Here is a 12,500-nt window from a genome sequence, read left to right as displayed (position 1 = left end):
ATGTATATGCTTACTTACCGTAAGATAACAACACACTTGGCCACAAACGAGTAAGCTAGGAGAGTTCCAATGGACATCATATCCACCAGTTCAGTGAGATCAAAAATGAGAGCAGTCAGACCTGAAATAATGTAAGATGGACACAAGAAGAATGATGAAAATATTAGTTAAATATTAACCCAGGGACAAATATACATCCCTAGGAAACTAGAAAACTGGCCCTATGCTCCTCACAGAATAATGTGGCCTAATCAGTTCCATATATAGGAGAGATGTTAATCTAAATGAAGTTGGGGTAGTTTTTCTGTTGATTGGGCTACTTTCAATTGCTTTCATTTTTTGTTTCCTTTTATTATTATAGATTTTGGTTGTTTTACATTTTTTTTTTGTTTTTACATGAAGAGGGTTCAAGGAATTTTTTTTTGGGGGGGGGGGTTAAATAGGTCACAAGGTCACCGGTTAGTTTGGGAAAGGGTGTATTTATGTATCACAAGCACCGGAGACGTCTCAAACTCGACAACAAGGTTTCTTATATTTAGGGAAGAAGGTACAAGGCAACAGAATAGGTCATCCCTTAACCATGAGTATGACTTGATCAGAGTACAAATAACTTCCTCATCACCACCAACATCATCATCATCATCATCATCATCATCATCATCATCATCATCATCATCATCATTATCATCCTCCTTTAATGTCCATTTTCCATGCTGGCATGGGTTGGATGGTTTGACCAGGGCTGGCAAGCAGGAGAGCTGCACCAGGTTCCACTCTAATTTGGTCTGCTTTCTACGGCCAGATGTCCTTCCTAACGCCAATCACTTTGCAATGTGTGTCGGGTGCTCTTAACATGGCATCAGCATTTTACATAATTCGAGCTGACCGAATTGTTAGCAAATCGGGCAAAATGCTCATCGGCATTTTGTCCATCATTACATTCTGAGATCAAATTCCACCGAGGTCAATTTTGTCTTTCATCCTTTCAGTGTCAATAAAATGAGTACCAGTTATGCACTGCGGGGGGTGTAATTGACTTCACCCTGCATCAAAACTTCAGGCTCGTGCTTATAGTAGAAATGGTTATTTAAAACTAATTGCGGACTGAGAGACAGATGGACAGTTGGACAGACAGACTGAGAGACTGACAGACAGACAGATAGCCTGACTGGGAGACAGACAGACAAATACGTAAATAAATAAAGTAGAAGCTGAATGACCTGCAAAGAGTCCAGCGACCACCGTTGCCAGGACAGGGGTCTTGGACTTGTCTGATACTTGAGAAAGGGCACCGAAGATTATGCGGTCCTCAGCCATTGCATACACAATCCTGGGTAAGGGAAATATTGAACCTACCATGCTGAAATATATAAAGAGGTTGGTGGGGATATAGAATATAATAGTGATGGTGGTTTTGGTCATCATTGGAATATCTTTGATCATGGCAGTGAATAAATGTATTTATGTGTGTATGTGTTATTTTGTATGTATAGTGAAACAGAGAAATAGTGAGGGGGTGAGAGAAAGAAAGAGAGAGAAGGAGAGAGGGGGAAAAGAGTAAGAGATAGATAGATAGATAGATAGAGAGAGAGAGAGAGACAGACAGAGAAAGCAAGTGAGAAAAAGGGAGGGAGAGCAAGTGAGAGAGAGGGAGCAAGTAAGGAAGAGCAAGAGGGAAAGAGCAGAATAGGGAGAGAGCAGGAGAGAGAGACAGACAGACAGAGACACTGAAAGCAAGAGAGAGAGAGAGAGAGAGAGAGAGAGAGACAATGAAAGAGAGATAGAAATAGAGTGAGAGAGAGTGAAAGAGAGTGAGAGAGGGAGAAAGAGAGAGAGGGTGAGAAAGAGAGAAGAGGAGGGAGACAAGAAGAGAGTGTGTGTGTGTGTGTGTGCGTATGTGTGTGTGTGTGTGATCGGTGTTGTGACCATGTGGTCAGGAAGCAAACTTCTTAACCACATAACCATTCCTGAATAAACATTTCCTAAACTAAAGAACATTAAGACTATGACAAGCTACAAGAACTGCTTACCTGGCAGTCAGAGCACAAATGCCGCCAATTGCAATCACATATTTGGCAATGGTCCATCCAATTCTCTCAAAGACAAACGGTAAAGAAGCACTAGCATCTAGCAGATAATAAGGAGACATCGTGGTCAGAACCAGTGATATCAAGAAGTAGAAGATGAACACAATGAAGAGGCTGACGATGATGCTGATGGGGATGGCTTTCTGAGGGTTTTTGGCTTCTTCGCCTGAAAAATAAATAAATAAAAATAAGAAAAATAAATAAAACCAAATCAAGAAAGGGGAGTAAAAGTTTTTAAAAAAATGGAAAATATCATCAATTTTTAAAATTTATATTTTTGGTTCTTTTTTCTTTCTTTTTATTAGATTTCTTGGGGACATGTTTTTAACTATTTCTCCAGGATCAGTGCCAGTTTAGCAGCAATTGTTTAGAAATACTATGGCCACCACCACCTATTCCATCCTTGTGTAATTATACATACACTATCAGAGGCACCGGCATTTCCCAGGAATGAGATTGTTCCTTATATATATTAGAAGGAAAAACAAAATATGTTGTATAGAAATTTGTTATTCTAAATTCAATTTATTCTTCTATTGGGATACATAATGAAATCAATTCTGAATTTATAATGCAAAAAATAGTAGTAGTAATAATATTAATAATAAAAAACGAAAATATAAAATTTACCACTTTTATGATGGGAAATAAATTTTATCGCATATGTTGAAGGAAATTATGTAAGGAGACTTCAAACAGATATTACCAGTGATTCCGAGAGGAACAAAATCTGATGAAATAAGAGCATGCATTGAGTCTTCACACCTATGGAATAAAGTACAGAAATTCTCCTCTATGCGAGCTCTATTACATGGCGACCAATGTGCAGAACAGTTTTCAACTTGGCTCCTCCAATAAGGAAATTGGAAAGTACCATATGATGGGAATGGTGATATCAATTTGGTTCATATTGCTGTCATGGTGAATTCCCCAGCTGAATTTTGAGCGTAGCCGTTGCCAGTACCGCCTGACTGGCCTTCGTAGGATTTTCGAGCGAGATTGTTGCCAGTTCCTCCTGGACTGGCTCTTGTGCGGGTGGCACATAAAATAAACCATTTTGAGCGTGGCTGTTGTCAGTACCACCTGACTGGCGTTCGTGCGGGTGACACGTAAAAGCACCCACTACACTCTCTGAGTGGTTGGCGTTAGGAAGGGCATCCAGCTGTAGAAACTCTGCCAAATCAGATTGGAGCCTGGTGTTGCCATCTGATTTCACCAGTCCTCAGTCAAATCGTCCAACCCATGCTAGCATGGAAAGCGGACGTTTAAACGATGATGATGATGATGAATTGAAGAAAAGTGTATTGCCAGACTTAAGTAATAATTATAATTCACATAAATGTTTGTGTGAAAAGACAAATGCAGCCAAATCTGTGATGTCATTATTTGTCTCCCTTGGTATGTCTCTTGAAGTTAAATCACTAATTTGACAGTTTCTTTTTGATAGTCCTGAGCCAGACTCTTACAGGTGTTTGCTTGCCATGGCCAAAACTTGATCCACAATTTCAGTCTGTGCTTGGTTAAAAATTGTTTCAGAGAACTGAATATTGATATCTGGGTTCAGCTATGTTCTCTCACCATGTTTTATCCAAAGCTGTAGGGGACTGCCAAGTTGACACATGTTCAGTATAATTGTGTGTGTGTTTGCATGTGTGTGTGTGTGTACCTCTGTCTCCTTGTCTGTGCATGTCTGAGTGTATGTGTGTGTGTGTGCGCATGGATTTTGTGACTATATACTGTGTCTGTATGTATGGATGTGTATCTCCATATGTGTGGACATGTGTCTCCATATGTGTCCTTGTGTGAACTGAAGCATGTGTATATATGGTCATGTGTTTCAGTCTTCATTTGCATATGTGTGTGTCTAATGAGAATACACTCAAGTGTAACTCATCAATAATTAGAATAGACTGAGGTGTAACTCACCAGTGGTGAGTAGATTCAAGTGTAACTCAGCTGGGATAAGGACAAACTCATGTGTAATTCATCAGTAATGAGAATGAACCCAAGTGTGACTCACTAGTAATAAGAATAGACCCAAGTGTTATTCATCAGTAATAGGAATACACTCGAGTGTAACTTACTAACAATAACATCAAACTCAAAAGTAGTTCACAAATAATGATAATAGTGTCAAGTGTAACTCATCAGGAATAACACCATACTCAAGTGCAACTCACGAGTAATGATAACAGACTCAAGTGTAACTCACCTGTGGTAGCAATACAGTCAAATCCAATGAATCCATAGAAACATGTAGCAGCCCCAGACAACATTCCGGAGATGCCATAAGGCATGAACCCACCATCACCGTACCCAGAGGGTACCTGAAATGGAGAAAAAGGCTTGTTTTAACCTGCACAAAGCCACCATCACTATATCCACTATACTCTTTACTCTTTTACTTGTTTCAGTCTTTTGACTGTGGCCATGCTGGAGCACCGCCTTTAGTCGAGCAAATCGACCCCAGGACTTATTCTTTGGAAGCCTAGTACTTATTCTATCGGTCTCTTTTGCCGAACCGCTAAGTTACGGGGACATAAACACACCAGCATCGGTTGTCAAGCGATGTTGGGGGGACAAACACAGACATACAAACACATACACACATACATATAAATATATATACATATATACGATGGGCTTCTTTCAGTTTCCATCTACCAAATCCACTCACAAGGCTTTGGTCGGCCCGAGGCTATAGTAGAAGACATTTGCCCAAGATGCCACGCAGTGGGACTGAACCCGGGACCATGTGGTTGGTAAGAAAGCTACTTACCACACAGCCACTCCTACGCCTATATCTATGTTTTCTTGAAATAATAAACTTCTATAGAGATTAAGATTTAAATTCTAATCTATGAAAAATTTCTGTTCTGCAATATTCTTAAAGTAACAAAAGATTTACGAATTCTGCAATCAGCCAAAAATTGGCAATAACATAATATGCAAGTATGTCAGTAACAAAAGAGACTTTGTGAAAAACTTACTTCACTTTTGTCAATGCTCCAGTTCTTAAAGTCAATGTTGAAAAATCCACAGACGATAACACTGGTAAGTACAAGGAGATTGAGGACTGTAAAAACACTGTTGAAGATTGTAGATTGTTTCACTCCGATAGCAAGAATAACTGGTAAAATAGATTGAATAGAATGATATATTAACACCATTGTTAAATTATATGTCAGTTGAACTACACTGCCTACATTGGAAATGATTTTGAAAATATTGAAGAAATAACTGGTAGAATTTTTGTTTAAATACCCCATATAACTTCTCATAGCTTTTTTTTATTTTCTGGAATTTTCAGAAAATTTTTGTGATTTTGTTTTCTACACACAGGAATTCATATGATGCTCTCTGACTTGTTTCAGTCATTTGACTGAAACAGTGACCATGCTGGAGCACTGCCTTGAAGGGTTTTAGTTGAAGAAATTGACCCAATGTATTTGTCTCCCAACCATTCCATTAAATGTGTTTATGGGGAGAAAAACATTGAAAAACATCAATACATGTCAGAGTGACAAGGAAACAAAGGAGGTAGCAGGTGTTCGTGAGATGTGCTAAAAAGAACAGCTAAATCACCCTTAAATTACACATAAGCAAACAAAAAAATTTTTTCTTATTTCTTTAAAAATTGTATGAATTTCTGTGTGTAGGATACAAATTCACAAAAGTTTTTTGAAAATTCTAAAAAATATAAAAGTTACGAGGGGTTATAATGGGGTACTTAAACCAGAATTCTGCCAAGTAATTTCGTCATTTTCGAGCTGATGCTTAGACATAAAATTTTGGAACATTTTGAAGTAAGATTTTAAAAACCAGGAATTTTGTACATCTTTTATATTTTAACTTTCATCTTTTTCTTCTTTCAGTCATTAGACTGCTGTGGCCATGAATTGATCTGAGTTTATCTTTTTGTTAAACTTGGTACTTCTTTTATCGGCTTCTTTTGCTGAACTACTATGTTACGGGGATGTAAACAAACCAACACCAGTGATGATCTCAGGTAAGTTAATATTAAAAGTGATTTATACAAACACATGCACAAACACACATATGCACATACATACATAAAGACACACACAAGTATCTTCCAGTATGGCCTTGGGCCGACCAAAGTTTTGTGAGTGGATTTGGTAGATGGAAACTGAAAGAAGCCCGTCGTATATATATGTGTGTGTGTGTGTATAATGATGCTTAGTTCCCATGTCCATGGTCTAAGGACTGAAATAAGTAAAAGATAAATGACAATAAAAGATATATACACACACATATATATATATATATAATATATATATGTGTGTGTGTATATATATATATATATAATATGTGTATGTGTGTGTGTGTATAGTTGCAAGGTAAATAGTCAGTTTAAAACATGTATGTATGTGTGTGAGCGTGTGTGTGTGTGTGTGTGTGTGTGTGTGTGTGTGTGCACGCATAGTGATGCTTAGTTTCCTTACTTGTAAGTGATGCCACCAGACCCAACGCAAAGAAATCTGGATATTCCGCTAAGAAATCAACATGAATAGGCATGGTGGAGTTTAGGAAATTGGAGATTTTATAGTCAACCAATGTATTGAAATTTGCAGTCCAAGCTCTTGCTACACTTGCAGTTCCTGCAATGGAATTAAATGGTAAAATTAGGAGCTCAAGTCTAACACTGGTTCATTGCAAAAAATACAGATGTTTACGAGAATATATATATATGCAATTGTAGCGTGGAAGGTGTTTATAAGCCATTTAAAAACACACAAAAACCGTTAAATTCACTTCAACATTTAAATTTAATTTGCCAAAATATTTTCGTCGCTTTGAGACTGCGACATGTTCACTGACAAAATTCCATGTTTTAAATGGTTTATAAACACCTTCCACGCTGCAATTCTTTTCGTTCCAGCATACGATCTCAGATCAGGTCACTTGCTATGCAAGTACATCTCCGTAATATATATGTATATATATATAAATTATATCATCATCATCATCATCATCTTCCTTTTGTGTCCATTTTCCATCCAAATCATCTAACCCATGCCACTTTTGTCAGTTCTTTTTGACTGGAGGAAAATAAAAGAAGGATAACACAGTTTTATGTCCCCTGCATTTGAGAAACTGGGTGCAACTGATGGGGAACGCATGACAAGAAAAGCTCCATACAATGACAGGAAGACAGTGAATCTGTGTAAGAGTGAGAAAAGCAAGGAGAAATTAAAAGAATGATGTGGTTCATAAAAAAAATGGGGAATAAAGTTACTTACCAATAGCATATTCGAGAACGAGGTTCCAACCAATGATAAAAGCAATCAGTTCGCCAACTGTGATGTAGCTATAGACATAGGCAGAGCCAGTCTTTGGGACTCGGGCCCCAAATTCAGCATAACAAAGCCCTGACAGGAAAAGAAAGATCGATTGAGAGAGAAAAAGTTTTTAAAAGTTATGTTAACATTTAAAAGAATTATTGGATGGGTTTAGACAGTGTACTTATATTTATTCAGGTATGGTATGGTTATGTGCTAAGAAGCTTGCTTCCCAACAACAAGGTTACGGGTTATGTCGAGAAGGGAAATTCCTCTGTAGTTGTTGTCATCTTCTTTGCCACCCTTGATGACCAGGGGCAATGACGAGTGGAAGAGGTTAGGATACTTGCTCTATAGCAACAGGCTCACGAGTGTCCAGATTTAGATTAACGGAGTCCGAGATAAACCGTAGCTATAATAAGATGATGGGGGAAAAGAGTAAAAATTTTAACATCTGAATGACAACAAAAGTAAGCAAACTCGACGCCAAAATAAGTTACAAGACAAAATCAAAGTAAGATGTTAACAAACCTGCAAGTACTGATACAATGGCTGCTATGAAGAAGGACAGAACAATTGAGGGACCTGCCTTTGTCTTGGCAACCTCTCCTGATAATACATAGGCGCCAGCTCCTAGGGTACTTCCCACTCCTGTAAGAAAGAGAGAAGGAAAAAAAAATCAACGATTTAAGGTCGAGCCAATGAGATTGGTTTTTATGTACGTAGTGGTCTTTCGATTGGTCAGAAATAGTAACCACATCATCAAATTATCAATTCCCTGTCGTTCTAAACATGAAAGTACAAAAGGAAAGGATATCTATGGAGGATAGATATAGAATAGTTTTAATAGCTTTTATGGCGTTTACTTCTAGTCACAGTATCTAATCACATGTTGCTGAAAATCAAGTAGTTATTGACTACCTGTCCATTTTGCGTCACGAAAGTGATCACGAACCAGGAGCTGGCATCTCGCCGATGGGTATCAGCTAGTTGCAGGTCCTCGCCTTCTTAATGATTAATCCCAAAATCTGTGAGACCTTCCACGAGCTGGTGTATCATGTCATACATCGATCGTTCTGTTCTTAATATGAAAGCAATGCATATCATATCGCAGCGTACCTACCACAATGTAGGTTATTTGATTTCTCTTTCGGCAAAGGCAACCTCTAGTATATATTTGGCGGGAGTGTAGAAAACCGAGGCTTTGACAAGGCATAAATAAGTCACTTTTCTTCTCTTTCGTACTTGGGTAATAGTTTTGGGGAGAGAAGCACCCGTTTTGGTTATATAATGTTGCCATGCAGTTACTGTCAAGCGTTCTTTATCTAAAAATACGTTTTTTTTGGTGGCCGGGTGTGTAAGTCGGGTTACTGGATCGTGTGAATTATCCGAGTCCGTACCCCACGTCACAAAAATTGAAAAAAAATAGTGTACTAGGTGTTTAATAATATGTAGTAAACGAATATGAAGAAAAAAAATTGCGCCGACGAACGGGGAAGTGGTGACAGGACTCCGATCATGAATCCAATACCCTTACCACTAAGCTACACACCTCCTCAGCTGAATACTGGGATCGACGTAACCGATCATCCGCCTCCCACAAAATTTCAGGCTTAGTTGTAAGAAGCTTGCTTGCCAACAACATGGTTCCGGGATCAGTCTCACTGCATGGCACCTTGTGCAAGTGCCTTCCACTATAGCCAAAACCTCATGAGTAGATTTGGTGGACAGAAACTGAGGTCCATTTGTTCGACTAACCGCTCCAGGTGGTCCTCCAGCATAGCTGAAGTTAAATGTTTGAAACAAGTAAAAGAGTAAAAGAAAATACACACACACACACACACACACACACACACACACACACACACACACGTATATATTTGTAGAGAATTTCATTAAAAGTTAGCCATTTTCTTGAAAACCGAACATATCAATATGTCTTAACACGATTTCGAAGGAAATAAAAGATTGAAAACTCACCCAAGAGTATAAGATCCAATAGTGTAAGAACTCGAGAAAGCTTGGTCGTCTGCAATTCATTACAGTCCACCGTTTTCTTCCGGAACAGCTTCAATAGTAGCCTCATCATTCTATTAGAGTGGGAGTTATGAGAAAGACATAAAGAATATGAAAGAAATAGAGCTTATATCTTATATATATATATATACAGGTTGGTATATATATATCTATATCTATAAATACATATGAGCAGATGTCTGTCTTTGTGTGTCTGTGCCTAATGCCAAAGAGGGAGGGAGAGGGGAGAGAAAGAAACGGAGAAGCAAAGTGAGGAAGTGGCTCTTTCCTTCTTCGCCACCTCCTCATTCGTCACAACGTTTTTCGACAGAGGGAGAAATGTAAAAAGTATGTGTGAGTGAGTTAGAAAGAAAGAGAGAGAGAAAGAGAGAAAAAAAAAAAAAAAAAAAGAGAGAGAGAGAGAGAGAGAGAGAGAGAGAGAGAGAGAGAGAGAGAGAGAGAGAACTATTACAGAGCGTGAGTGAGAATATGTGTGAGCGAGAGAAACACAGAATGAGAAAAAGACAGAGAGAGCAAAAAAGTTTCTATAGAAGTTGAAAGAGAGAGGAATAGCGGGAGAGAGAGACGCTGATGTCTGATACTGTATGTATGTGTGTGTGTGTGTGTGTGCATGCGTGCGGCGTTGCATGTTCGCCATTTATTTCAATCACTCTTGTGAAGATATCCATATAACTTTCACTCATTTTTTTTCATTTAATCCCCATTTTAATTTTCAAAAAAGTTTCCTAAAAAAATATTCTTGCTCTCTACAAGAGGAGACGGTGCAGACGTAGATGATCAGTATTCTATAGTAAAACATAGACGAGTACAGGTAGCCAGAGTAAGGTCTCTGGAGACCCCTGCACAGCGACAGCAAAGACATGGAAACGACCGAAGGAGAGCTGCTGTACGCAGGGCCAATGAGTCACAGGAGTCAAAGGAAAAACGGTTAGAACAATTACGTCAGCAAAATGCAATCTGCAGGAGCCAAGCGTTAAAAAAAAAGGGAAAGAGAAAAACGTTTAAAGGGTGGAAGACAAAGACGAAGTGCCAGTTGCCAATGAGTCAAGAGTTCAGCGAGAGATGAGACAAAGAAAAGACCAGGAACCAACAATTGTTGCAAGACTTCGCCAATCCTCAGAGGAAAAGCGTAAGCGCTTTGATCAAGATGGTCTGAATACGTTTGACAAAAGAGTTGTACCTTTCAAGGGGATTGGAAAATATCGGCTTTCAACTATGGTCCAAAACATGATTATTTTACAGAGAAATTGACTGATATTGGAGCAATGTCAAAAGAGTGCAGTTTTTGTAAAGGAAAGAAATGGGGAAGAGAAACCGCTACAATTCCCCTGCTGCAAATGAAGTAACAGTAATTATTACAGGCGATGAGTATGGAAAGAGTGAGATATTATTATTCAATTATGCCACAATTCGATCCGGTCGTTGCACTGTTGTGATACTCGTCTCATCACAGTTGTAGATGTCATGGCCCTCAAACTTGTAGCGATCAAGCACTTCTGTCAGATTATCGAAAAACTTGTCCACGTTAGTTCGATTGAAGCTTGTTGCCCTACTCAGACTTGTGGCTTCTGGGGGTTAGGATGGAGAGGTTGGAATTCCGCTTCATAAACTTTGAGAACCAGTCAACACCAGCGCATTCATTGGCAGACTAGGAATCTGGACACTTGGTTTTATTGGCCTTCGCATAGTCATAAGCAAGGCTTCGAATGTCAGATGGAGTCAGATCATGGTAAATTTTAGCAGGTTTAAGGACGTAGGTCACAAGCAAGTCTTCTTGCTCCTTGGTAAAAACTGTACGCGGAGTAGCATATCCAACACTGGCTATTTTCCCCTCTGTCCTTAGTTTCTTGCAGTATCTGCAACGTCATGAAATTCACCTGAAAATATAAAGAAGTTGAAGGTTTATTTTTTGGTATAGCTGACGTTCTGTTAACATCTTAAAAGGTTAATATAAGGGATGCTGGTAACTTCATATCTAATGACCCTAAAACCTACCTCGAAATCTTTGGCAACATCTCGTACTGATTTTTTTTTCATCCACAACTTTTCTGGCGGCACTTTCCATGACATTAGTAGGGGCATCCCCCCTTTGTAGTCTTCCTTTTGTAATTTCTAGGCATGGCGTGTTAAAATGAAATAGAAGGGGTAAGTTGATACACTGTAACAATTAACCTCCGACCATGGATTTCTGGGGATTACCTCGTACACAGCACTAGCAATGCATGACATCCAGGACACACCTTCATGTATCGAAGGCAACTTCCAACACGTCCTAATGAGCCACAAACTACTTCAGCAACACCATTTGAGTTTTAGTAGTTAAGGAAATAACTCTGTGACAAAATTTCACTTTTGGAGTAAAAGATCGTTTTTTGAGCCATATCTTTCCTGGTGACAGCCCGCTAGTGCGATACACATGAGCAGTCATGATGCTATGGAGTTGGCCTTCACGAGGTAGAGACCCGGGTGCCACCTATTTCTTGAAGTTGGAAACAATGGGCTTGTAACACCTTACCCGTGTAACAGCTAGACCCGTTCTTCCCTATATATATCAAAGGAGTAAATATTCAGAAGTGAATATTTATGTAGATATTATTGTTATTATTATCTGAGGTAATATAAATAGTTGATAATAACAACAACAATAATATAGGTAGTTGCTGGCCTAGAATACCATTAGATAGCTATAGAACTAAGATCAATATCAATCATAAGGGCGCACAAGGCGCCTACCTTCTAGAAAGGAGAGTTAAAACCCTCATTTAAACCACCACTAACACTGAAAAATACGAAAGAAAATCAACAGTAGTCATGCGAACGGATTAAAGAATTTTTTTACATACCTATGTTATAGTCCAATGCTTTATATTTTAGTATTTGGATATGCTTGGATGATAATTTCTGGTTCTGGCGAAAACCTTACCCTCATCAGCAAGTTTTGAGGGTTTTAACTTTTCTTTCTAGCAGGTAGATGCCTTGTGATTCCTTACGGTATGTATGCATGTGGTCGTGTAATGTGAACTAGCAAAAGGTAAGCTTTTAACATCCACAAACTTTAAAATCCACTAACAGC

General features: G+C 38.7%; 2 protein-coding genes across 2 annotated transcripts in view; one reads left to right on the top strand and one right to left on the bottom strand.

Moving 5' to 3' along the window:
* Positions 1 to 12,500, bottom strand: part of LOC106868381 (uncharacterized) — a 37,084-nt gene that overhangs the window by 4,023 nt on the left and 20,561 nt on the right. The window contains exons 17-25 of the mRNA XM_089343019.1: positions 9,371 to 9,532; positions 7,922 to 8,041; positions 7,352 to 7,480; positions 6,554 to 6,709; positions 5,078 to 5,217; positions 4,300 to 4,414; positions 2,031 to 2,253; positions 1,221 to 1,360; positions 19 to 121 (exon numbers count right to left, since the gene is read on the bottom strand). Coding sequence (XP_089199145.1) covers positions 19 to 121; positions 1,221 to 1,360; positions 2,031 to 2,253; positions 4,300 to 4,414; positions 5,078 to 5,217; positions 6,554 to 6,709; positions 7,352 to 7,480; positions 7,922 to 8,041; positions 9,371 to 9,532 — 1,288 coding nt within the window. The remainder of the gene's footprint in view (positions 1 to 18; positions 122 to 1,220; positions 1,361 to 2,030; positions 2,254 to 4,299; positions 4,415 to 5,077; positions 5,218 to 6,553; positions 6,710 to 7,351; positions 7,481 to 7,921; positions 8,042 to 9,370; positions 9,533 to 12,500) is intronic.
* The window catches only part of LOC106868378 (uncharacterized), an 84,762-nt gene that overhangs the window by 69,128 nt on the left and 3,134 nt on the right, over positions 1 to 12,500 (top strand). The window contains exon 27 of the transcript XR_016238487.1: positions 5,963 to 6,096. The gene's annotated coding sequence lies outside the window, so the exon portion shown is untranslated. The remainder of the gene's footprint in view (positions 1 to 5,962; positions 6,097 to 12,500) is intronic.

This window comes from Octopus bimaculoides, chromosome 26 (assembly GCF_046866305.1).
Source record: "Octopus bimaculoides isolate indiv1 chromosome 26, ASM4686630v1, whole genome shotgun sequence".
NCBI classification, from domain to species: Eukaryota; Metazoa; Mollusca; class Cephalopoda; order Octopoda; family Octopodidae; genus Octopus; species Octopus bimaculoides.
This window is presented reverse-complemented; position numbering and strand designations above follow the sequence as displayed.